This window comes from Alnus glutinosa, chromosome 11, assembly GCF_958979055.1.
Source record: "Alnus glutinosa chromosome 11, dhAlnGlut1.1, whole genome shotgun sequence".
NCBI classification, from domain to species: domain Eukaryota; kingdom Viridiplantae; phylum Streptophyta; class Magnoliopsida; order Fagales; family Betulaceae; genus Alnus; species Alnus glutinosa.
In genome coordinates this window covers 18,143,361-18,168,808 of record NC_084896.1, presented here as the reverse complement: position 1 = coordinate 18,168,808, position 25,448 = coordinate 18,143,361, and the positions used below count along the sequence as shown (strand labels likewise).

Here is a 25,448-nt window from a genome sequence, read left to right as displayed (position 1 = left end):
CAAAAACCATACATAGTAAATTTCAAAGACTCTGCCAGCCGTTTGATATTCACATGGCAAGTCAAACAAGATAGCCTTAGGTTATTTTTGAATCATCTTTCTACTCTTCTAGTTTTCTCTTCTTTTTTTTTTTTTCTTTTTTTTTTCGCCTCACCTCACTCTCAAATTTCCTAAACACACACACACACACACACACACACAGAGATTGTTTGTAATGGGGAAGAAGTTGTGGTCTATGAAGAAGGTGAGCAATGAGCAATGGCCGCGAAGGTTGTTCTCAGCTTTCAGATGGAAGCAGTTGGATTTCTAGACGACCGTCATAGATGGGGTTGTCTCGTCTTCAAGATGCTCTTTGTGGTAGAAGTCGTCGTTCTCGTCTCCACTCTATGCTTCTTCTACCTCTGATTGGTTAATCTAGCTGGGTTGTGTTTTTTTTAACCAAAAAAAAAAAGAAAAAAAAAACAAAGAATATGGGTTGTGTTTGTTTCTGTTGGTTGGGTTTTTTTATCTGCCTTCTGGTTATTGTTCGATTTGTTAGATTCAAGCACATGTGATGTCTTGTCTAGATGGGTTTGAATGTCTTCCGTGGAGCTGGTTTTGGTTAATTTTGTTATTGGGTGCGGTTGTAACATCTGATTCTTGATTTGTATTCCTTCCTTTCATTTTGTTCATTCTTTCTTCCATATACTACGTTGTTTGATTTGATCTTATTAGATTTTTTTCTTTATGATTTTCGTTTGGTTGCTTGGAAAATTCTTGATGAGGTTTTGTTTTTTTTTTTTTTTTTCCTTTTCGTTTCTTTTTTTAGTACCCGGTTCGGATAACCGGGTACACTCGGGTTAACCGGGTAACAGCCGGTTAACCGGGTAGCCAGTTAAGTTATCGTATCTAGTTATTGATTTTCAATAATCGGAGACCTCGGAGCCGGTTCCCGGTTATTAGCCAATAACCAGGAACCGGCTCCGGGTTTACACCCCTACTATCTAACATGTCGATCGGTCCTAGACCATGATATTTGATGACTATATTTAAGTTATGTTATGCTTTGTTATGATGCTTATAATAAACTATGGTTTTCATTCATTCATGGAAATTTAGATTTGATTATCTAAATCTGTTATTTAGATAATTTGCCGCTCGTTATAATGATAAGAACTATCACAACATTTTTAATTTCACCAGTGAGTCCAACAGTGATATTGATCTATTTTTAAGGTTAGAGTAAACATAATAAATGACACTCAGAGCAAAGATACTAAGGTATTGATTTTAGATAGAGAATATAAATTGGAATAAAAGGGTGGATAAGATAAATAGATAATCAAATAAGTGAGGTGGTTCTATATGTAAGCAAGAGCGTGAGTAAAGGAGATAAGGATTCACAACAATTACCCGTTTGAATTGCTAGTAATTTGGGTGGGACTCATCTGCTTAAATAAATTTTGGGATGTCATGTCACCTATTCAAATAGGTGAGTCTCATATATGGTCTCTCACATTATTTGTCCAATTTACTAGCAATTGAGATAAATAATTGTTGTAGATTCCAATCTGAATAAATACCTCATGCCTTTTGCAAGCTTGGGTTGCAAGGAGGTTGTTACCATATAGCAAGAGCATGGATAGGACCTAAACATCTATATTAAGTCCTATGTTGCAAGATTGTGTATAGAATTGTAATCATCAATTATTACTATATGGTTCTTGACTTGAGATGGCAACAACTGAGGGTTGCAAAAGGTATGAGTCCCTCTAGCCTCAGTGTGGATAGAGGACTCATGGTTTTAGCACATTTGCAAGTGTGACATGCTTGTAAAAAAAACATAAAGTTTTGATTCATACATCTTGCATGCTAGAGGTTAAATTAGTGATTATAGTGATTAAGATGATGAGAATCATATTAACAAAGATGTATCAAAACATATGGATGAGATAAATAACTTGCAATAAGATCCCCTAAAATTCAAAAGAACTTGAACAATAGATTATGTGACACGAGATGATACGAGAGTTAATTGGGTCTATTAGTTCTACCCAGAGGGCTCACCAGATGGCTCACAATGGAAGACTGAGTCACCTATACAATGAGATAGCCATCACTACATCACATACCATACTAATAACTAAAACCTCATAACATAACTTAACATAGATATAATATCAAGTACATCGGTTAAAAATTGGCTATCAAGTCAAATATTAAAAAATTACAAACCAAGTCTAATAGTCAAGAATGCAAATACCAGCAGATACTCGGGTCCTCTAATCAATGCGACAAAACACATTGTACAACACTTACAAATAACCCATGAACTTATTACTCAATTTTTTTTTATATTCAAATCTTATGTAATCCGGCAAGCCAGGGTCCAACTCCTCAAAGACCAGCTTGATAAGGCCCTCCAAAGTCATCAACTTCCTATCCGGCTCCCCAGGTTTTATTCTCTATAGAGCAATCTGTTGTAAAACACTAAGTCGTAAACTTACACTTTGATCTGTTTCCACATGTAAAACAAGAATGTTTTACATGTGGAAACAGATCAAAGTGTAAGTTTACGACTTAGTGAGTAAAGTATACAGGAAAAATGTCATCAAGTGGTGAACTTGGAAGTTTATAAAGGATTTAGAAATCACATGCAATAGACTTCTTGTCAGAATAACAAGGCAGTAAATCATGATGATATATTATAATAATAATATATGTAGTCATCACATGTGAACAAGTGATAGCTATTCCTGTATATAATTTATTCAAACTTTTAACCCTCTTATGGTGAAGTTTGCTCGTCCCGTGAGACATTTGGTACAACATTGATGCCCTAGTGAAGTACAATAGCCAGCCACCACTAGTAGCCCAATTAAGTTCGACCCCAGGTGATTCACACCACTAGTAATGCCACAGATTGTGACTGCCATCTAGCTAAAGGTTAGACTATTAGTCACATGTTTGTCTAAAACACCATAAAACCCTAAAGTTGGAATTTTATACATTCTGCCAACTATCTGATCAATCGTTTCTGGGAAACGTTTGATTGTTCCTGGCAGCGATTGATCGTTGCTCGAGAAGTTCGATCGGTCACTGGGCAGAAACTCTAAAAACCCAAAAAAGTCATACCTTTAACCTACCTAGCATGTTCCAAGGCCCAAACACACTCATCAACACTATTCTTGGTATTCTAAGCACAACCTAGACCTCAACACCAAAGTTCAAAAAAATTTCACAAAAAATCCAACATTTCTTCTAAAAACAGGAAGCTCCTCTTAAAACAACTCCAAAACACAAGGATCTATAAGTTATCACTTTAATCAATAAGATAAAAAGCATAAAGCAAGGACTCGTGCAAAGACTCCAACTTTATAATCATAAAATCATCATCAAACTGTTAAAAATCACTTTAGGACTCTTTAAAACAACACCCCCCCAACACACACACACACGAAAAAGAAACACTAAATAGAAACTAAACTAGAATTAAATAAGCATAAAACACGGAGATAAACAAGCTTTGAGTGTAGAGTTTACCTCTCTTGAAGGTAGAGACCCCAAACTCTCCAAGAAATTCTTCATTCTCCTACTCTTTCTCTATCTCTCTAGGGTTTGGTGGTTGAATGAGGAATAAAATGGGGCTTAAGGGTCGTCCAAGACCCTTAAATAGGCTTACTCCCACGAGCCCATACTGAAATACACAAAATTCTTATTTGCATGCAAACTACCACCGATTGATCGTTAAAAGCACTGATCAATCATTATGCTCAATGTCATACCGATCAATCGTTAGGATTTTAAACAATACCATTCGATTGTTCTACATAGGAAAAAAGCACAAAAACTATAAAAGAAAGGAAAGGGGAGGAGGACGAAGGCCATAGCTCCTCCCCAAGAGGCACTTACAAGGAGGCGGTTAAACACCATGAAAGGTGCGGTTGGAAAACCACTAGGGTTTTGTTGTGAGCTTCTCTTGCTTCTTTTTTATTTTTTTATTTTTCTCATGTGTTCTAATATTTTTTCTAGGTCATTGGTAGTTGTTGTGTAATGGTTGAGGCGCCTTTACATCTTATAGTTGATTTGTATCAAATCTTATGCTTAGAAATTAGAACCAAAGCATAGAGTACATATTATACTTTCATTTTATCTTTATTTCATTGAGGCCTCATTTGGTTCGTGGAATAAAATCTTAGAATGGAATGACTATTCCTATGGAATAGTTATTTTTTTGTTTGGTAGGGGTCTATTCCTTAATTATTCCCTTACAAAGAAGAATACCGATTCCTCTAAAAAATAAGAGAAATAACTATTCCAATGGGAATTGACTACAATTTTTAGAAGAAAAAAAACTACTCTTATTTTTTATTTTCTTTCAATTTTTTTTTTAAAAAAGAAACCCAACCCTCTACACAGTGGCTGGTCGACCACCCATTGGGGTGGTCGGCCAGCCACATAGGGCACTGGGGGTGGTGCAACCACCCCCGGAGCAATTGGGAGTGGCACAAGCCACCCCTGATGGGCTTTAATTTTTTGTTTTTTTAAAAACAAACGAAAAAAAAAAGAAAAACCAATTTTTATTTTTGTTTTAATTTTTAATTTTTTTTTTGGTATAACTTTTTGTTATTTTAGATTTTTTTAATAATGTTTTTAGTTTTTTTTTAAATATTAATATTTGTATGAAGGGTATTTTTGTCATTAGGGGGACAGTGGCATTTTTCGGTAGTTTAAGGGAGAAGATTGACACAATTGGTAGTTTGAGAGATATTGACATTGCTGCAGTAGTTTGAAGGGTTTATATATACTATTTATTTATTTATTATTATTTTTTATTAAGAAAGAGGAAAAAAGTGCCGAAAGAGATTACAAAATGCAGTTTACTTATCACAGGTTTACTCAAAATTTTAGGGATAATTGCATCATTGGTTACTGGGGTATGCCATAATTACAAATCACTCTTTATGGTTTAAAAAGTTCATGGAGGTCTTTGTGGTAAATTATAATTACAAATCGATCCCTAGAGCCAAATTCCGTTAAATTTTTTGACAGATTCTGTTAAATGCTACGTCAACGCCACATCAAACCAATAAGATGACGACGCGTGTCCATCTTAATAAAAAATATAAATTTATTAAAAATAAATAAATAAACTATTTTTTTAAAAAATTAAAATTAAAATACAAAAAAAAAAGAAAAAAAGAAAAAAAAGAAAAAAACCAAAGGGGGGGGGGGCGGGCCTTTGGGGGTGGTCGCGCGCCACCCTTAGCCACCTCTCGGGGTGGCCATCGGGCCACCCTTGGCGGCCACTGGGGGTGGCGTGCGGCCACCCCTATTGGCTGGGTGTGGCCAGGCCACTTCTTTGGTTTTTTGTTTTTTTTTTTTTTAAGGGAAAAGTACACATAACCCCCTCAAACTACCACATCATTGTCAATGTACCCCCCAAATTACTAATTGTGTCAATCTCCCCCCTTAAACTACTAGAAAATGTCAATGTCCCCCTAATGACAAAAATGCCCTTCATAAAATTATTAAAATAAAATAAAAACTAAAAAAAATTATTAAAAAAATATAAAATAACAAAAAATTATTCTAAAAAAAAATAAAAAAATAAAAACTGTTTTTTATTATTTTTTTAAATAATAATTTTCAGTTTTTTTTTTCTTTTTTTTTTTAAAAAAAAAATGGAAAACTTCAATTTACCCCCATGAAGTTGTCATCGATTTGCAATTCAACCACCAATGTTTCAATTTCGTCAATTGCATCCCATAAAGTTTTAAAAATTTTCAATTCAGCCAATCCGTCCAATTGATCCGTCTGAATTAACGAAATTGTCTTGACTTACCGAAAATGCCCTTAATAAAACGGTAGTGTTTTGGCAAAACGCTGTCGTTTCAGTAAGGGTATTTTTGTCAACTTTGGACAAAAAATCGCATGTGCCACTCACGTGGGTCCACCTCCATTTCTTCAGACGGCTCAATTGGACGGAATGGGGTGGATTGAAAATTTTTGAAACTTAATGGGGTGCAATTAACAAAATTGAAACATTGGTGGTTGAATTGCAAATCGGTGACAACTTTATGGGGGTAAATTGAAGTTTTCCCTAAAAAAAAATTGTTCTTTTTCGTTTTTTTAATTAAATAAAAACTGTTTTTTTTTTTCATTTTTTTTTATTTTTTTAAAAATAAATAAATAAATTTCAGTTATTTTTTGTTTTTTCATTTTTTTTTCTTTAAAAAAAAAATGTTCTTTTTCGTTTTTTAATTTAATAAAAACTGGTTTCTTTTTTCATTTGTTTTATTTTTTTTAAAAATAAATAAATTTCAGTTATTTTTTGTTTTTTCGTTTTTTTTCTTTAAAAAAATTTGTTATTTTTCGTTTTTTAATTTAATAAAACTGGTTTTTATTTTTTTTTAAAAAAATTTCAGTTATTTTTTGTTTACTTTTTTTAAAAAACAAATTAAATTAATTTTTTTTTTTTTTTTTTTTAGTTTTAGTTTTAATTTTTTTGAATTTATTAGGATATTTTTATCTTATTAAAAAAAAATTAGGGTCATTTTTGTCTTTATGTTGGTCTTAGATGGGACATTGACATTTTCTGGTAGTTTAAGAGGGGGAGATTGACACAATTGGTAGGGACATTGACATTTTCTGGTAGTTTAAGAGGGGGAGATTGACACAATTGGTAGTTTAGGGGGTATATTGACAATTGAGTAGTAGTTTGAGGGGGTTATGTGTACTTTTCCCTTTTTTTAAATTAGTTTATTTATTTATTTTTTTAATAAATTTATATTTTTTATTAAAATGGACACATGTTGCCATTTAATTGGTTTGATGTAGCGCTAACGTGACATTTAATAGAATCTGTCAGAATATTTAACGGAATTTGACTCCAGGGATGGATTTATAATTATAGTTTACCACAAAGACCTTTCATAAACTTTTTAATCTATAGAAAGTGATTTGTAATTATGACATATCTCAAGAATAAATGGTACAATTGGGCTTGTTTGATAGAATATAGAACAGAACAGCATAGTGCTGTTACTGTTCACGCATTTTTTTTTTCTTCATTTTTTTATACTTTCCAACCACCAATCAACATCAAAACATTCCCACTTTTTTCACTTTTTATATCACATCAATAATTTTTTTTTTATTAGTATTCAAATAAAAAAATTCACTACAATATAAAACTTTTTCACTTTTTTATACAAATTCTTTTTATTTTATATCACATCATCACTTTTAACTAATTTCAAAACTAACAATTCACTACTCTGTTTTATTCTATACATGTCTTTGCCAAACAAGCCCTTATCTCAAAATTTTAACATGGCAAAATTGAAAGACGACTTTTTGTTCCCGTTTTTTATGTTGGGCTTTATGTATCTTTGCTTTTTTCCCATCAAATCAAGAAAAAGGAAAACTGAACGCCTTCAGATTCACGCAATCTAGTCCACACCCAAGTCCCAACATCCAACGGGCGAGGTCGGTGATATATCTAAAACCGCGACCTGTCTCAGCGGTTCTAAAAATTTTCACCCACCAGTTCATCCCTAAAAGCGTGCGGTTTCACTGCATTTCCAAAACAAAAAATCGCTTGTTTTGTCACTGCAAAACCCACAGATGCCTCCACGAGCAGTGAAGCGACCTTCCACGGCCACCACCACTGCTCTCAAGAAGAAGCCAGCTATCCGCCCAAACGACGCCGTAGCACGCCAACCCTCGGCCCCTCCTACTACAGGTACCACTCTCACTCTGGAAAACCTTAGAGCACAAAAGGTGTAGAGCAAAATAGGTATGGATTTTTGGCTTTGGAGTTTTCATTATCTGATCAAACAGTTGAAGTTTGCTTAATCTGGATTGGTCTTTGTCCAAATTTCAGTGGAGTATTTTCTTTGAAGGTGGAATTAGCGAAATTTATACTGCTTGGTTGCAAAGAAATGAGGAAAGAGAAGTAGATAATTCAGTTTGTATCCCGCCTGAGAATCTAGTTTTCATTCAATGCTCGTTATTTATATTCCGGTTGGTTGTTCGAACATTTAAGAGAAACAAATCGATTTACAATGTTTGAATTTTACATCTTTATTGTCTGACATTTCTACCCAATTGTGCCTAGTGCTTAGTTGACTTAACTACTTACAACAGTTTCCTGTAAAAAAGGTTAGCAACCATTGAGTGGAGTCTATATCAGCATATGCAAAGCGCTAACATCTAAAGTACTAGTGTTCCTAACATATTTTGGAGACTGGCATGCACATTTTGATTCTTGGAAAAGTATATGTCCAACCTTGTTTTCGTGGCTTGGCTGGAAGCGCATATATGGTTGTAGTTGTTATTTTATACCTTCTGTTATATAAATGAAAAAAAGGAATTGATTTGTGACAAAAGGAGAATTATTACCTTGTTGCATCAGAGAAAAAGGGATCAGAAATATTGGAGCTTGAAGATGGAGATCGGCGGTTTGAAGCAGAAGAGAATGCTGTTGAAAGTTTAGTGATGGAAGAGATTATGGATGGGAATGAGGAAGATCGGGTAGGGGGAATTGAGGGAGACAACATGATTGAAGAAATTATTGAAGTTGATGTGGAGGAAGAAGAGGAAGTGGAGGAAGAGGAAGAGGTGGTTGAGGAGTATGTTGGAGATGAGCATGGAGAAGAAGTACAGGAATATGAGGAAGAGCATCATGATGTGGTTAAAGAGAGGAGGAAGCGTAAGGAGTTCGAGGTCTTTGTGGGGGGATTGGATCGGGATGCCACTGAGGAAGATCTTAGAAAGGTTTTTAGTCAGGTGGGTGTGATCACTGAAGTGAGACTTTTGAAGAACCCAGTAACTCATAAGAACAAGGGCTTTGCTTTCTTGCGGTTTGCGACTGTTGAGCAGGCTAGACGTGCTATTTATGAGCTGAAGCATCCAATGGTATTCATCTTTTCTCTTTTATTTTTCCTTGTTATTCATTCTACTTGAGGTACTATCGAAAATATTTTCTGTAATTGTTATTGATTGAAAAGGAAAGCAGGTTCTTTAATGGTTCCAGGAAGTTCCTCTTTCAGTTATATTTTAAGAACTCAACTATTTGCCAATATTTCAGTTTTTGAAAGGAAAAAAAAAAATCTCTCTTAAGATGATCCTTTTTTGTTGTTGTTGTTGTGGCGTGCTGGTTCGTGATGCATTAAAACTCATGCATTGCACGTCATGAAGGACAGTTAAAAAATGGGAGGCTTATTAATTATCAACAAGATGATCTCATATGACTTTAAAATTTCAACTGTCAGGTTAATGGGAAGCAATGTGGGGTAGCTCCAAGTCAAGATAGTGACACTCTCTTTGTTGGTAACATATGCAAGACCTGGGTAAAGGAGGATGTAGGTGTTCGAAGTCCTTGCTGCCTTTGTGGCTTTGAAGTCACACCTTTTCACTGAATAATCAGGTTCTTTGAGTTTGCTTATGTTGGATGGTTGTTTTTTGATTTCAGCTGAAAGAAAAGCTCGCACATTATGGAGTTTATAAATATGAAGACTTGACACTAGTGGAGGATATGAACAATGAGGGGATGAATCGAGGGTTTGCTTTTTTAGATTTCTCAAGCAGGGCAGAAGCCTTGGAAGCCTGCAAGCGATTGCAAAAGAGGGATGTTGTGTTTGGTACAGATCGAACGGCAAGGGTTGCATTTGCAGATACATTCATTGAACCAGATGATGAAATTATGGCACATGTACGTATTTCTTTCTTGTCTTAATCTTTTGTTTATTGGTTCTTGTGACACTAAGAGTTAGTAACACATTCGGAGCTTCTTCTTCTTTTAAATGTATAAATGCATGTGAGAATATATGTATGTTTACATGTTCGTGTGTGTGTTCCTTCGAATATATTGGATTAATCGTTATTTTGGACAAGTGGGCACTTAGAGTTAGTAACACAATTCAGAGCTTCTTCTTCTTTTAAACGTATAAATGTATGTGAGAATATATGTATGTTTACATGTTCACGTGTGTATGTTCATTCGAATATATTGGATGAATTGTTATTTTGGACCAGTGATTTCGGACATTGACATGCATTGATTACTTTTTGGCTCCATGAACTTGTTTCGGTATTTTTTTTTTTCTCGTCATGTAATTCTTATGTTCTTTGTTACTCTGGTGTGAAGATTTCAGATACTGATCTCATATATTTTATTGTGCTTATAGTATGTGAAACATTCAGAGTTGCATGGTTTTAATTCTGGTGTATGCTTTGTGCTGATGATGGATTGTTGGTTTGTGTTCTTTTTATTAATTGAGTATTTTTCTTGCATACTTTTCGTGCACTTGGATTGCGCTACTCTACTTTTTATTTTTTATTTTAAATTGGATTACTTACAAAAAAAAATAAAAATAAAAATCAAATGGTAATTTATTTAACTTATTAGCTCAAATAGTTAGAGCATTGTGCAACTGCATGTTGAGTTATTTGTGGTATTTGGAGTGGCCATAATGCCTTAAACAATGAGAACTACAATTTTTAGTGTGAAGCTAATAACTATTGCGTCCTAAGATTGTGAAAGATGCTGGCACTTGATGATAATCCTATTTAGTCATATTGGAAAGAGTGCTTTTTATAAGGGTAACCCTACCACCCTTGGACAGATATATCTGCTTCCAACTAACCAACCGACACTCAATCTTTTCAACAACACCATCCCAAATAGACTTGGCCTTGTAACAGGCCTCCAACGGAAGACCAAGGTACTTCAAGGGTAAAGAGGAAACTCCACAACCCAAAATGCCAGCCAGCCCATCCACATTATCCACATTACCCACATGAACCAAGACAAATTGAGCCAGATTAACCTTTAAACCAGAGACAACTTCAAAACATTAGAACAAATAAGTCCTTATATTGACTGTGGATTGTTGATTTTGATGTGGATCAATGTCTAGTGGATTGATGGAGATTGTGTGGGTACGAAAAGGAGAGGGAGGCGAGGGTGAGAAGACAAGAGTGAAAAGGAGAGAGATTTCGTGCAAGAAAACAATTGGTTAGAATTGGTTTGGCTGAAGGGGTTTACTAAACAGGCTCAAATGGGGCAAAATTATTCTTTTTGCCCAGAAAGTGGTAAAACCACTTAAAACTAGAGGATCCAAAAATGGGGTAAGAAACTAGCTTCTAGAATTCAAAAGATCTAAGAAGTCAATCAATGACATAGACGTGAAGCAACAAATTGTAGATATCCAATCAAAGGATGATCTTAAGAACAAAAGCTTCAAACCCGTCACGAAATTCTCACTCATCACAATGGAACTGTCGTATGAGGCATAATGGGGCTGTCGTATGAGCCAAATTACTACTATAATTATGGCTGACATTTAGCCACCCTATTGGGACCTAATCCACATAATCCCAAGGAGAGAAAATACTTGTGAGGACAATTTTCTAGCAACCAAAAACTCTCCCTTCTCTCTTCTCTCAACTCTCATTTTCCTCTTTCTCTCGCTGCCTTAGCGATGTCGTGTGAAAGCGTGTCAAGCTAGGGGTCTGCTGCGTTTCATCATCCAGGAGCTCGGTTGCTATGTGGGGTCAGAGGTTGAGCAACAAAGGTGTGCTTTTGGGTCGCTCTAGTTAGATCGTGAAGGGGCTTTGGCTAGTGGATTTTGTGACTGGGTGGTTTTCTTCTCTGGCGATGGTGCAAGTTTCTCCTGGGTTGGCCGTTTGAGTTTGGTTATGGATAATCGATTCTTCATAGAGGCGAAATCTTTTGCCTTCTCGATGGATATAGGTACGTTGGAGCTCCGGCTACAAGAAAAGAGGAAAAGCTATGCTCGAGGCTGTCTCTTTGGGCCTGAGGTGTGTGGTTTGGCTAATTGAGATGGTGGAAGAGGTGTTGAGGCTTATCAGAGTCGAGGAATTTGTGAGATCTATTCGAAAGGCTTCAAATGTTGTCACCGTCAAGAGTGGAGGTAACATGGCCGATCGTTTTTTGGAGGTGGCGATTCAAGGTGAGGGGAGCCGAAGAGGGTTTATCATGCTGCCGGAATGTCGTGAAGGGCAAGGATGGGATAGATTCTTTGGGGAGCTGAAGACCTAAACCCATACCCCACCGTAGCAAAAAGGAAATCTTTTGTCTTTCTCAGCTCATCGACAAATTTGTGCCATTCCCACTCTCCACTACCCTTAGGGATCAGTAGAAACCCTCTTCGTCCGCCCATCCCATAAGCTTCCGCCTCTAAAAACCGGCCATCTTTGTTCCCAACTTTATGCACAATCAGAACCTTCGTCCCCTCCCTGAAAGATTTGACAAACTCTTTATCTCCAGGGATACCCAAAAGAACCTCCATTGTCAACCTGCAGCATCGACGTCCCATCCAAGACCGAGAGCACACGCGACTGCACATGCCTTCAGTGGAGGAAGGCAAGCCGGAGCCCTACGACAACACCTGAAGCGCACTACACGAACCAGAGAAGACTACCGCCGTTACAGCCCCCACGAGAGTACCTACCGGAACAGATGAAGATCTTCACTACTGCCAAGAAACCAACCAAGGCCAGCCGAATCGTTGAAAGGGACTACATCCCGGACCACCGTAACCAGCGCGTGGGAAGAGAATGAATCGGAACTGGAAGCCATCGTGAATTGCTTGTACGCGCCTCTGCAATGTCCAGATCAAAACGAAATTTACGAGTTTATCTTTCTAAATATTTAAGATGTTCTCATTAAAAGAAATTTTAAGAAGGGGTGGTCTGTTTCCCCCTTGTTTTGTTTTTACCTTATCATAAGGGGAAAAAAAATAGAGCCTGCTTTTCTCCACGAGAAAGAAGAATTCATCCACCCTTATTTATATAGAAAGTTCAGATCTCCTCAATGTGACACTTCTTGGATGACACCCGTAAACATCTTACCCTCACCAACCATGCAGATTTTACTAACATATGCATATCCATAAAAGAAACTAATTGCTTCAACTTCCATTGTTGGACTCTGCAAGGAATTTTGGACACTGAAGTTGCAACTGTCATTTCCACATAATCTGCCATTATCACTTTCTTATGCAATGCTTACACACTTTTGGGAACATGCATTTCTGAGGAGTTTCCATAAACCAGACATTGTGCCAAAACTGGACCTGATTTTGTCTTTTGTATCAAATCCAATACCTCAGAAGAAACAATTTTGAATGAGCTGGTGGTAATATTTCCTTCCATTGAGTTGGAAAATGATTTCATGCGCTCTTGGAGTAGAAAAAGTACAAGGTAAATGCACCAAATATCTAAGGCAATTGTCATAATCAGTGGTGAGATGCATGTGAAGAGGTGGTGTTATTTGATTTTTTTTTTTTTTTGATAATTAATGATAGTATTATTGAAAGCGTAAGGCGCCCCTACGTACACTAGAAGTATACAACAGGAAACACCTAACTAGAAAGCGAAAAAGAAGTAAGAAATTCAGCAAAGCTGATAGATAAAGGGTACAAATAAGCCATCGACGAGACATACAAAGTATGGAGAAACAACTCTAGCACCTCCTCAAGGGAGCTTTCTAGATTCTCAAAACACCTAAGGTTTCTTTCTCTCCAAATACACCAAAAAAGGCAAATAGGCACCATCTTCCAAGAAGTAGCGCTCCCAGATCTCCCAGACTTCCACCAACAAGCAACTAAGTCAAGCACACTCCTAGGCATGACCCACGCAATCCCAAAGCGTGAGAAAATGTTGTTCCATAGAGCTGAGGCCAGATCGCAATGCAGAAGAATATGGTCCACTGATTCCCCATCCCGCTTGCAAAGACAACATCTATCCACAATAATTAAGTTCCTCTTCCTAAGATTGTCCAAGGTCAAAATTCTGCATAGAGCTGCAGACCAAGTGAAGAAAGCTGCCCACGGGGGAGCCTGAGACCCCCACACACACTTCCATGGGAACCGAGTACCTCCAGCACACATCATAGAACCAAAAAATGATTTCACCCTGAACACACCTTTCTTGGATGGGACCCATTTAAGACAATCTGCCCTCTCCATATTCACCTTGGTGGAGCCCAGCATCTGGAAGAAAGAGGCAAAAACATTGACTTCCCAATCATGAGCCTCTCTAATAAAGCTCACGTTCCATTGAATGGACCCGCCCAAACTCTCCAAATTATCAGCCACTGATGCATCCTTCACCCGAGCAATGCCAAAGAGATCAGGGAACACTTCTTTCAGAATCGAATCTCTACACCACAAGTCATGCCAAAATCTGATCCTACTCCCTTCCCCCACCTCAAATCTAAGGAGTTTGGAGAATTTCTCCCAACCTTTCCTTATAAACTTCCACAACCCTACTCCAAACGCCCCAGCAACCTCTCGGGAGCACCACCCACCCCACAAACTTCCATACTTGGAGTCCACCGCGACTCTCCACCAAGCATCCCTATCCATGCCATATCGCCATAACCATTTGCCTAGCAATGCGCGATTAAACTGAACCAACTTCCTAATGCCAAGCCCCCCATTCGAAATTGGAGTACAAACCTTCTCCCAACTCACCAAGTGGTATTTAAAAGCTTCACCCATGCCACCCCAAAGAAAATCTCGTTGCAACTTCTCAATGCGAGAAGCAACACTCACCGGAATAGGGAACAGAGACATGTAGTACGTAGGTAAGTTAGAGAGCGTACTCTTGATAAGGGTCACTCTCCCTCCCTTAGAGAGGTATAACCTTTTCCAACTAGCCAACCGTTTTTCAACCTTCTCAATAACTCCATCCCAAATACGAGTAGACTTGTAAGGAGCCCCCAATGGAAGACCCAAATACATCACAGGCAAATAAGCAACTTCACACTCTAAAATGTCGGCTAACCTACCCACATTATCGACATTCCCCACTGGAATAATGCTGGATTTGGCCAAATTAACCTTAAGCCCCTAGACAGCCTCAAATAAGAGCAAGAGAACTCGCAAAGACCGAATCTTTGAGGAGCTAGCATCACAGAAAATCAATGTGTCATCAGCGAACAAAAGATGGGAAAAAGAAGCATCACCCACTTTGAAACCATCCAACACACCCCCACTCACTGCCGCAGTAATCATGCGACTCAGCGCCTCCATAACAAACACAAACAAAAGGGGAGACAAAGGATCTCCTTGCCTTAGGCCTCGAGAGCTGCTGAAAAAGCCGTATGGTGAGCCATTAACAAGCACCGAGAACTTAGCAGAAGAAATGCACCGAGCTATCCATGAACACCATTTACCCCTAAAGCCGCATCTCCTCAACATATACAACAGAAAATCCCAATTAACGTGATCATAAGCTTTTTCTAAATCCATTTTGCAAATGACTCCCGGCTCCCTTGATATAATACGACTATCAAGGCATTCATTCGCAATAAGGATTGGATCAAGAATCTGCCTTCCTTTGATGAAAGCACTCTGGGATTTGGAGATAACCTTGTCCATAACCGTCTTCAATCTGTTGGCCAAGACTTTAGCAATAATCTTGTAGATACCTCCTACAAGGCTAATGGGCCGGAAATCTTTGAGAGACAAAGCTCCTGGAGTCTTAGGAATAAGAGAAATAAAAGAAGCATTCAAACTCTTCTCAAAAACTTCTCTAGCATGAAACTCAGAAAAAACCTCCATAATGTCCAAGCGCACCACCTCCCAACAAGCTTGGAAAAAAGCCATAGAGAAGCCATCCGGACCCGGCGCTTTATCACCATTAAAAGCAAACACAACCTTTCTAACTTCCTCCTCCTCAAAGGCTCTCTCCAACCACCTTGCTTCTGACTCTAAGATGGCATCAAAGGAAAGATCATCCAACTGAGGCCTCCAACTATGCTTCTCAGAGAAGAGATCTTGATAGAACTGAACCACATGCTCCCCTATCTCTGCCGGATTAGAAGAAATGGAATCTCCAATCAACAAGGAATCAATAGAGTTATTCCTTTTGTTTGAGTTGGCAATAGAATGGAATAATTTTGTGCAATTATCTCCTTCTTTCAACCACGTCACCCTGGACTTTTGCCTCCAGCAGACCTCCTCCAACAGAGAACATCTCTCTAACTCATTGACAACCTCCAGCTTCTTTTGAATTTCCCCCTTAACCAAAGCCCTACTACCTTCCACTATATCAATCGCCTGAAGCTCCTCAAGAAGCTTTCTCTTGTTCCTCTCCACATTACCAAAGGCCTCTACATTCCACGTTTTCAAATTAGACTTGAGGGCCTTTAATTTACAAGCAAGCACAAAGCTAGGAGAGCCATGAAAGGAGAATGAGTCCCACCAATGTTTCACCAACCCCACAAAACCATCCACCTTGAGCCACATATTTTCAAACTTGAACGGCCTACTTCTTGCAGAAGAGTGAGCACAATCGAGGATAATAGGAAAGTGGTCAGAGAACAGGCGGGGAAGCCTCTTCTGAGACGCCTCAGGAAACCTATCTTCCCAATCAGGAGAGACAAGAAAACGATCAATTCTGGACCAAACAGGAGGATCACAGGAAATCGACCACGTATAAGAACCTCCAGCGAGCGGAAAATCCATAAGACCCTGGTCAGAGATGAAATCACAAAAGTCCCTCATGGCAGTCACACTACCAACTCTAGATCTTTCGCTAGGGAACCTAGTAGTATTGAAGTCTCCCCCTATACACCAAGGCAAACTCCACCAACTCATAATCCCCGCCAACTCATCCCAAAGACCCCTCCGATCAACCCTGCAATTCGGACCATACACTCCCACAAAACCCCACTCAAAGTGATCATCAACATTCCTCAAAGAAACTGCAAGTGTGAACCTCCCCACGCACACATCCACTTTTTCCACCACCCTCTTATCCCACAAAATAAGAACACCCCCTGATGCCCCACTAGCATCCAAACAACACCAATCCACATAATTACACCCCCAAAGACTACGCACAAACTGCCTAGAAGGATCCTTAACTTTTGTTTCTTGGAGGCAAATAAGATCCACCTTCCAATCTCTGAGCAAATTGCAAATCCTTAAGCGTTTACGCCTATTATTCAGCCCCCTTACGTTCCAAGAAAGAATCTTCGGCTTCATGGCACTACTACTAGTCCCCTTGCCCTCCTCTTACCGCTACTCAATCCGGAACCTTTGGCATCATAGTTAATAGAGCTCTCCAAATTCTTGATCTTCCTCTTACCCTTCGTGCGTCCTTTACCCAATCGACGCTCCTCTTTTCTCTCCTCTTCTATACAAGTCAGAAAAGCTAACAATTGCAATTTATGCCCCACGAATGTCATCCCAACAATGGGATAAATCTCGTTAGCACTCTGCATCACCCAGTCCGAGTACCCCAAGCCACCCAAGTCTAGAGAGTAGGCATTGAGAGGAGAACCCACAACAACAGCCCCTCCCCCCTCCTTGAACTCCACCAAACCAACTTCCCCGGGAGTAAAGCTTCTTGAATCCTCACCCAACAGTCCAACCTGCAGACCAGGGGACACTGAATCCTCCACTGGCCCCCCCATCCACTCACAACCTTTCCCTCCAGCACTACCAAAGCATGGAACAATCTCCATATCCACCGATTGATGCCCAAACACATCCCCTGTCAACTCCCGAGGCACACTCAGCATACCCACACTCCTCAACTGCGAATTTACCGAGTCTCTCACCCTCACTAGACCACCCTCTAAGCACAAGACAGGGCTCTCACTACAAAACAACTGCTCCTGCTCCGAAAACAACTTATCCCCTGCTGCACCGGACCCAACTATCAGCTCCCCCTCCCTCTTCTGACCCGGCTCCTCCCTCTGCACCGCCTCTGCCTCCACCTGCACCTTAGAGCTACAAAGGGGCGAGAAGGTTCTATCCAAGAGTCTGGATTGTCCTTGGAGCTGCCCTTCATCTACACCCAGAGCTGGATTCGAAGTCAGACAGTCGGCGACTATGATCTGAGGACTGAACTGAGAATCATACCCCCGTGTGGCTGGATCTGTGCTTGCCGAAACCAGCGCAGGTGACTCCCTCACCGGCGAACGAAGCTGGCCGTTGAGAGAAGAGGAGGCGACGACATGACCCAAAGCCGGAACCCACGAAGAGGAAGAGGCACCAGACCTCAGGTTACCGGCGTCCAAGCCCGGAGTCGAGCCAGCCCCAAGAATATGCACCGAACTCGCATGGGCCCAAGGGGGGGGGGGGGAAGACTGGATCCACCTTAGCCCTCCACTCCATAACCTGGTCTGGACACTCCAAGACACCCTTTCCTTTGGAGGCCTTGGCTGAATTGGATAATGCAATATTTTTCGATTTGGGCTTAGGTTTAGATTTGGGCCGAGCCACTTTGAAACCCACCATCCGGGCCCTAGAAGAGGCTGCACGACCCAGACCACCACCATCAACCAAGGCCAATCCCTTCAGCCAAAAGTCAATCTCCTTTTTCATCCTTTCTAACGACTCTCTGAGGGCACCCACATCGAAGCTTTCACCAGAATGGCTGTTGCGTGCTGCAGGGAGAAACGTAGGTTCGGCTACACCCTTCCTAGTGTCAGACGACCTTCCCAACGCAACAGAGGGTCCAGCTTGAGCCACTGTCGGAGTCGGAGCCGTGTCCGGAACTGAAGCTATCTCACCCGCCGCTGTTCCTTTCCTCGCTATGACCTTCGGAACCGTCTGCATGGGCACACGTTGCCGAAACTCAGGAGCCCATGCAAGGGAATTCTTCTCCTCAGTACAACTCCGCTTCGCCGGAAGAGACTCCAAAACGTGATGCTCTTTCGCCAGACCAAAAACATCACTCTTCGCCGGGCAATGATCACCCTTATACCCCACAGAGCGATCTCTAACCCATCTCGGCACTCTAGCTACAGGGCCGGTAATCTCTCCAAAAGGTGCTTCCATCGAGGATGCATTCTTAGCCAACACCTCAGCATAACTCCTCCTCCCTCTTTGAATCGCGTGGACCTCCGAATCAACCTCCCTGGCTCTGGACCCGGCTCTTAGATACTCAGAAACCAAGCGCAATTCCTCACGAAAGCTTATCCAGCCTTTCCCGGCTCTTCCCTCCGGTATGAAGATCGAGTCCTTCCTCCGATTCCCAACAAATTCTTCTATAACCATGAAACCGCCATGTCTGTTGAAACAGGGAGGTTGATTCGGAGGCAAGTTCTTTATTCAACTGGTGCATTAGTGCCCACATCAGTGCATGGAAACAATAGAAACTAGGTTTCTGTGTAGTCATAGATAACAACTGAATCTCAATAGGTTTTTTAGACTGTATTCTTCTTATATATTTCTGAATTTTGATTGCTGTAGAAACCCTCTACAGAAATTAATGTTAATTATTTATATTTGAAAAATTTTGAGACACGTATAGATATTAAGAGAGCATCTACCATAGTGTTGCTTGCTTCTTGGTTTATCGTCTTATTATATGTGAAAGTAATTTTTTTTTTCCCTCACTAATACATTACTCTCTTGACATATTCCTTGGCATTTTGCCTCAGTGCCTGATGCCCATGCGTGATATTGAACATGTTATCTGGAATAGATTAGTGTGGGTTGGACCTTTTCCTTATTTGTGGCTGTCATTTTATCGTCTACCCTTTCTGGAAGTCTTCTAAATACATAGTAAGATTTTCTAAATTTATCTTCAAGTTTCATACATATGTTATACACGAACAAGCCCGGGCTTGGCTCGGGATCGGTTCGTTTATTAAACAAACAGAGCTTGAGCATATTTTCAAGCTTGTCTATTAAACAAGCTAAACATACCAAAACTCGGCTTGGCTCAGGTTAGGCTCATGAAAGCTCGACTCAGGCTCGGTAGGCTCGTTCATATATATAAATGTATGGGTTTTCTTATAGATATAAATTTTATATTATATATAAAGTCTAAAAGGCCTAGCTACTGTATGGTTTATCAGTTATATTTATGGCTTTTCACGTAATTTTGTAAAGCCTGGCTACTACCTTATAGTCTTATAGACTTCTAGTCTTCTAGTTCAAGATAATTCTCGCTCGGGAGAGTTGATGCTCTCAACTCTCAAGTCTCAACTATTCATAAAAAAAAACTCTCAAGTCTCAACTACTCCACTCATATTGATTGTATGGCTTAGATCGAATGGCTAAAGATCCAACTGTTAAATGGCTTAAGGCTTCTTGCCTTCTAGTCTCTAGAGAATTCTCGATAGTAGGAGAGTTAATGCTCTCAACCACTCACATTGAATGTAATTTGATCTCTGCCTCTCACTCTCTGCATTTTCTGACGCTCTCTCTCAACCTCTCTCATTCTTTATGTACATAGTACACTTTAATCTTGAATTGACGAAGCCTCATCCTTACTCTCAAGATTTAGCAGCCAAATCTTGAGGATGATGAAGGCCACTTATGGGTGCACTCGTGCAAGGCATCGATTGTTACTCTTGCTCTAGGTTTTGGATCCTGAGAAAATCGAGAAAGGAAAAGAAAAACACTTTCTTTTTCTCATTTAGTCACGATTTTGTGCTATTTTTCCTTTTATTTTACTCTCTTGCAGTCTTGCTCTATGTTTGGGTTATTAGAAAACAGACGAAAAATTCCTTTTAGTGAAAGGAACCATGATTTGTTGATTTCAAATGTGTTTTGTTTTTGTTCTTTCACTCTCTTGCTGTCTTTTTCTCTGTTTGGGTGCTCAAAAAAAAAAAAAAAAAAAAAAAAAAAAAAAAAAACAAAGAAGCTGGAGCTCACTTATTTGATAAATGCTTCCCGAGTTTAAGCCGAGGTTGAACCCCTTGAGAAAAAAATGAGCCAACCTCTAATGAATGGCCTGAAGCTAGAACCGAGCTCGAGCTCATATACAAATTTAATGAGCCGAGTCTGAACATGCCAAACTCAGCTCGGCTCGGCTTGGCCCGGCTCGATTATAGCCCTACTCATATGTTGTTTGGTTTTGATTCACAAATTTGAGTTCACTCCTATACCATTTTAAAATAGTCATGTACTCACTGAATTCGCTATGATGCCGTGGCATTGCAGTTTGTCCCATCTTTTGGCAACCTTTATTGTAATCTATATGTAGTTTATGCTCTTGTTAATGACCTTACTTTTCTCAGATGAGAAATGATAACATGACAGCTTTTTGTTGTTATGATCTAAAACTAGAAATGTTACTAATGATCGTGTTGAAGCTTTTTGGCAGTGGTTATAACAAATTTGTCTTTCCCTTTTCCAGGTAAGGACGGTATTCCTTGATGGTTTGCCTCCTGCTTGGGATGAGGATCGCGTCAGGAACCATCTTAAAAAGTTTGGGAAGATCGAGAAGGTGGAACTTGCTCGGAATATGCCAGCTGCTAAAAGAACTGATTTTGGTTTTATAACATTTGACTCTCATAATGCTGCGATGGCTTGTGTTGATGCTGTGAATAATGCTGAACTTGGTGAAGGAGATAGGAGGGTACGCCGCGGTTTGTTTTTTGATCTTATGTTTGTTGCTTGATCTCTAAGCATCCTTGTGGCAATTATGATATTTTGTAGTCATGTTGTAGAAAATGTATATGCTTATATTTTCTCTAACATCATAAAGAAACATTATTAAGTTTCCAGCGATAAAAGGTAGAGGGTATCTGAACAGGAGAAAATATCTAGATGTAAACTTGATTTTTATTCTTGCTTCTATAATATCTCTTCAAGTTAAGCATATGAAGCATAATTAGGAAATCTACTGAACTCCACCAGAGTTGTCAAGTTAATTCAGTATTGGGCTTTTTTTTGTTGTTTTTTTTGTTTTGTTTTGTTTTTTGTTTTTGGGTGGGGGGGCTTTGAAATGTTAGATAAGTTGGGATCTTCCTTAATGTTAGTGGTGAAGGCACGTGGCTGCTATCTGGAAAGTATTTCAAGATTAAAAAAAAAACAGCATAAATAAATTTAACTGCTTAGAAAGAGTAAGGTAAAAGATGATGAGGTACCACAGTTATGTAGTTTTTCTGATTTTTTGGACATTTGTTATTTTTCTTCTTAATAGGGGGGGTTGTCTTGTATATTTCCTGTGTACTAGGATTGTGCCCCTTTGCACTTTTTTAATGAGATTGAATTACTTATTAAAAAAAAAGTAAAGTTATGTAGCTGTTGCTGTGAGTCTTTTACATTCAAATCTTTTGTTTTTATTTTACTTCTGAATTTTTTAACAATCTCTTGTAGTTGTTCATCTAGTACCAGTAATAATGGATTGGCATTTATCCATATTCACTGGCATAGACTCCACATACTGTAGGTTCACAAAGATAATTGCAATGTTTTTCAGTTAAAGGTACGGGCAAGATTGTCTAGGCCACGCCAGAGAGGTAAGTCAGCTAGACAGGCTCGAGGAGGCTATGTTGTTGCATATGGCAGTGGCCGGGGTGGCAGGGATTCCTGGGGCTCTAGTAGTTCTCGCATTGATCCTAGCAGGTCTATAGATCATGGTGGGAGAAGCGTTCGAAGTTGTGGCATGATTGATGGTGGCCCTAACCGATCATATGGTTCAAGAGACAGAGATGCAGTACTGTATGGAGTTAGGAGTGGACGGCAATTTTCTTCACCAGAGAAATCGTATGGTAGCAGGTCCAGTGGTATGATGTTACTGTCTGTGATCATAGCAATTCTTGTATTTTCCTTCCCCTTTTTACTGCTGCTTTATTCCTGTCTCTTTTGGGACAATTCAAGGTTATGGAAAGACCAGCTCAAAGAGGGACTACATCCTGGAAGATGAATTATTAACCCAGCCATCTGATTTTGGGAGAGTTCCTATCAATAGACACTCTTATAGAGATGCTTACCCTTCACATGGATCTGGGTACTTGGGAAGTCCTCCAAGGAAAGTTTCTCGTGCTGATGCTCGTAGACCATCTCCTCCTTATGATGATTATGGCTATGGCAGATACATGGAACGATCCTCTAACTATCGTGATGGTCATACCAGTGATTACAGTTCTAATCCCAGCTCAAAGCGGTCCCATTCTACAATTGTCAGTGATCTTTTTGAAAGTCTCTTTACATGTGCTACTGTTTTTTCCTAATCTTTTCTTAATTAAGTCTAAGCCTGGTTTTTAGGAGGAAGTTCACCCTCGTTATGCTGAAGCTTCAATTAGGCAATCACGAGCTTCTTTTGATTATGGAGGAAGCAGTTCTGAATTGGTTTACAGTGATAAGTCTTATGGAAGTAACTCTACAAGGTTGTCTGTTGCTTGGGTGCTTTACCTCTCTTCTTTTCTGACCTACCATGTATTACTTTTGTCGTTGTTGCTGTTATTGTTATTATTCCCTCCGTCCCGCAACTAGTCTCTCTTTCTATCTTAGTTTGTTCCCTAGTGTAAGTGTTAAATTTGAAAAGTCAATGGTATTATTTATATCACTTCCCCAAAATGCCCCTCATTGTATACATCAAATGCAAAAGATTGGTGCAAGAAGGCATTGGTGACTTCCAATCTTTTATAATTTATATTTTTTCTGGTTAAACAAAATTAAGTTTATTTACAAAACATTAACTTATGTCTCCATAATTATTGATGTTCTCAAACCTGATTGTCATTTTGGGACAGAGTAAGTGTTACTATTTTTCCCATCCTCATCCTCCTCCTCATCATTAGTTTTGCTATTTGTTTGGCTGATTTTGTAGCTATTTTGTTAGGCTGGGTCGTGGGTCTCGTCTTGTGTATGATGATGGTAGTCGGAGATCTTCAGGGCATTCTCGTGGACTGTACGACACAAAAACATCAACCATTGGGTACAGAAGAGGTACTTCAAAACAGACACAACTCACATATATATATATATATATACACGATTCTTCCTCTGCTTGCTAGTTATATATTGGATATTGTTTCATAGATTCAGTTGTAACAGATGAGATTAGTAGAAGAGATGCAGAAAGGGTGTATTCCAGATATGGAAGGGACTATATGTCTAGGGATTATATGCCTTCTCAATCAGATGTACGGTTTATTTTTCTTGAAATTTATTTTTTTGCCTCAATTTCTAGCTTTAGAAATTTTTTCTTTGTGTAACATAATTATGTTTGCAGCTAGATGCAGGTACATACCCACCTGAGTACTCCACCCGTCAATTGGATGACAACTACGTACGTGGCAGAAGTTCTGGCTCATATTATTAAGGTGAGTTTACGTGTGGTGATTTTAGGACCTTGTATGAATGTTATTCAGCCGAATAAAAAGGACCTTCAATGAATGTGTATCAAATAGCACATTTTGCATCTAAAAACTAGCCTCTCAAGTTGGAGTGCTCCTTTGGAGGTTGATTTAGTGGTTATCTTGGAGACTCACTGCATCATTACCAGAATGATTTTGGTGTTGAGAGCAAGGCTTTTCATTACTTGAAGACCTTCAGAGAAAATGTTTGCCTTGTCCAATTTATCATCTGTACTCCGAAGTTAATTACTAAGAAATTGGTATTAACATAGGAAGCTTTGAGGATGAGATCTGAAGTGGTAAGCTATTTAGAGGATATTTGAAAACTACAATGTCTTTGGCTCTTTGTTAACAATGAAGAGGGAGAGAATGAGAGATTATGGACTTGTGTACGTACAAAATTGAAGCTCATGCTGCTGATTCTTCTGTTTGGCATTGCCCAACTAGGTGGGTAAATTAGAGTGTTATAAAACAGCAATATTGTTTATGGTCTTGAATATTTTGTGGAACTCCAGTTCTAAGCTTCACGGAATGCTTTATGTGATGGATAACAAATTATGGTCTTAAGTTAGTATAACAATTGAAGTGGGATGATGAGTATCTAAAATGATTTTGTGGGAGTTGTCCCCCAAGGGTTTTCTGTACATTTAATTTCTCCGGGTTTCTACATTCTTGCTCTAATTCCATTTACACACATCTGGATTAATGATGGAATCTCAAAGAAAGATGATTTACTTTATATATTAGGTGGGCTTGCATTGCACAGGGCTTTCCATAGCAGAAGAGTTATTGACTGGTAAAGCTTGTGAATTGTACTGAGATCAAATGGTTAGTGATTAAATTTGCTAAGAAGTTTGCTTCAAATCACAAATGGGAGCTGCGGCTTCTGGACTTTCAGCTAATTCACTATAAAGAACCCATGCACTTTGACATAAGTTATCTATTACTTTGGTAGCTTATGAATTTTTAAGAAATTAGTCTTTTGGTGATTCAAAGGAATAAACACCTGGATAGCTACTTCATATTTCTGATTGCCTACAAGGGCAGTAATTTTTGGAGAAACAAAACTTGATTTATCCAAGACTATCGATCTGAAACCAGTAAATACTTTCAGAAAATTTTCTATGGTTCTGCTCAGCTAGTTTTGACTGATTCCAGCTGTATCAGCTTTGTGTTTAGTATTCTCCACTCTTCATGATATACTTATAGTTTTGTGGAGATCCCAGGATTATGGGTATGTTTATTGGAGCTTGAAAATAATAATTAAAGAAACAAACGATAGAGTTGATGAGCTGCAATGATACGGTGAGTTGTGAACACTGGATTGATTAAGATGGTAAATCCCTAATGTGATGATCACATTGATAGAGCTATTCCT

At 39.0% G+C, this 25,448-nt stretch overlaps 1 protein-coding gene across 2 annotated transcripts; it reads left to right on the top strand.

The window, feature by feature from the left end:
- Positions 1-7,425: 7,425 nt before the first annotated feature.
- On the top strand, positions 7,426-24,716 carry LOC133881741 (uncharacterized). Of its 2 annotated transcripts, none has more exons than XM_062320761.1 (11): positions 7,426-7,726; positions 8,399-8,901; positions 9,258-9,347; positions 9,458-9,697; positions 21,121-21,342; positions 22,189-22,495; positions 22,590-22,891; positions 22,977-23,098; positions 23,554-23,660; positions 23,754-23,857; positions 23,947-24,716. In XM_062320761.1, the coding sequence occupies exons 1-11, from the start codon at positions 7,609-7,611 to the stop codon at positions 24,034-24,036; spliced, it is 2,205 nt and encodes a 734-aa protein (XP_062176745.1). In that variant the 5' UTR covers positions 7,426-7,608; the 3' UTR covers positions 24,037-24,716. The 2 variants fall into 2 exon arrangements, with proteins under 2 accessions (XP_062176745.1, XP_062176746.1); XM_062320762.1 differs by having other exon boundaries at positions 7,427-7,726; positions 23,769-23,857.
- Positions 24,717-25,448: the final 732 nt, after the last annotated feature.

Coding starts and splice junctions, on each gene's coding strand:
- LOC133881741 (XM_062320761.1), top strand. CDS start 7,609: ATGCCTCCACGAGCAGTGAAGCGACCTTCCACGGCCACCACCACTGCT. Junction 9,348..9,457: donor AGACCTGGGTAAAGGAGGAT/GTAGGTGTTCGA, acceptor TTTTGATTTCAG/CTGAAAGAAAAGCTCGCACA. Junction 21,343..22,188: donor TTGGTGAAGGAGATAGGAGG/GTACGCCGCGGT, acceptor AATGTTTTTCAG/TTAAAGGTACGGGCAAGATT.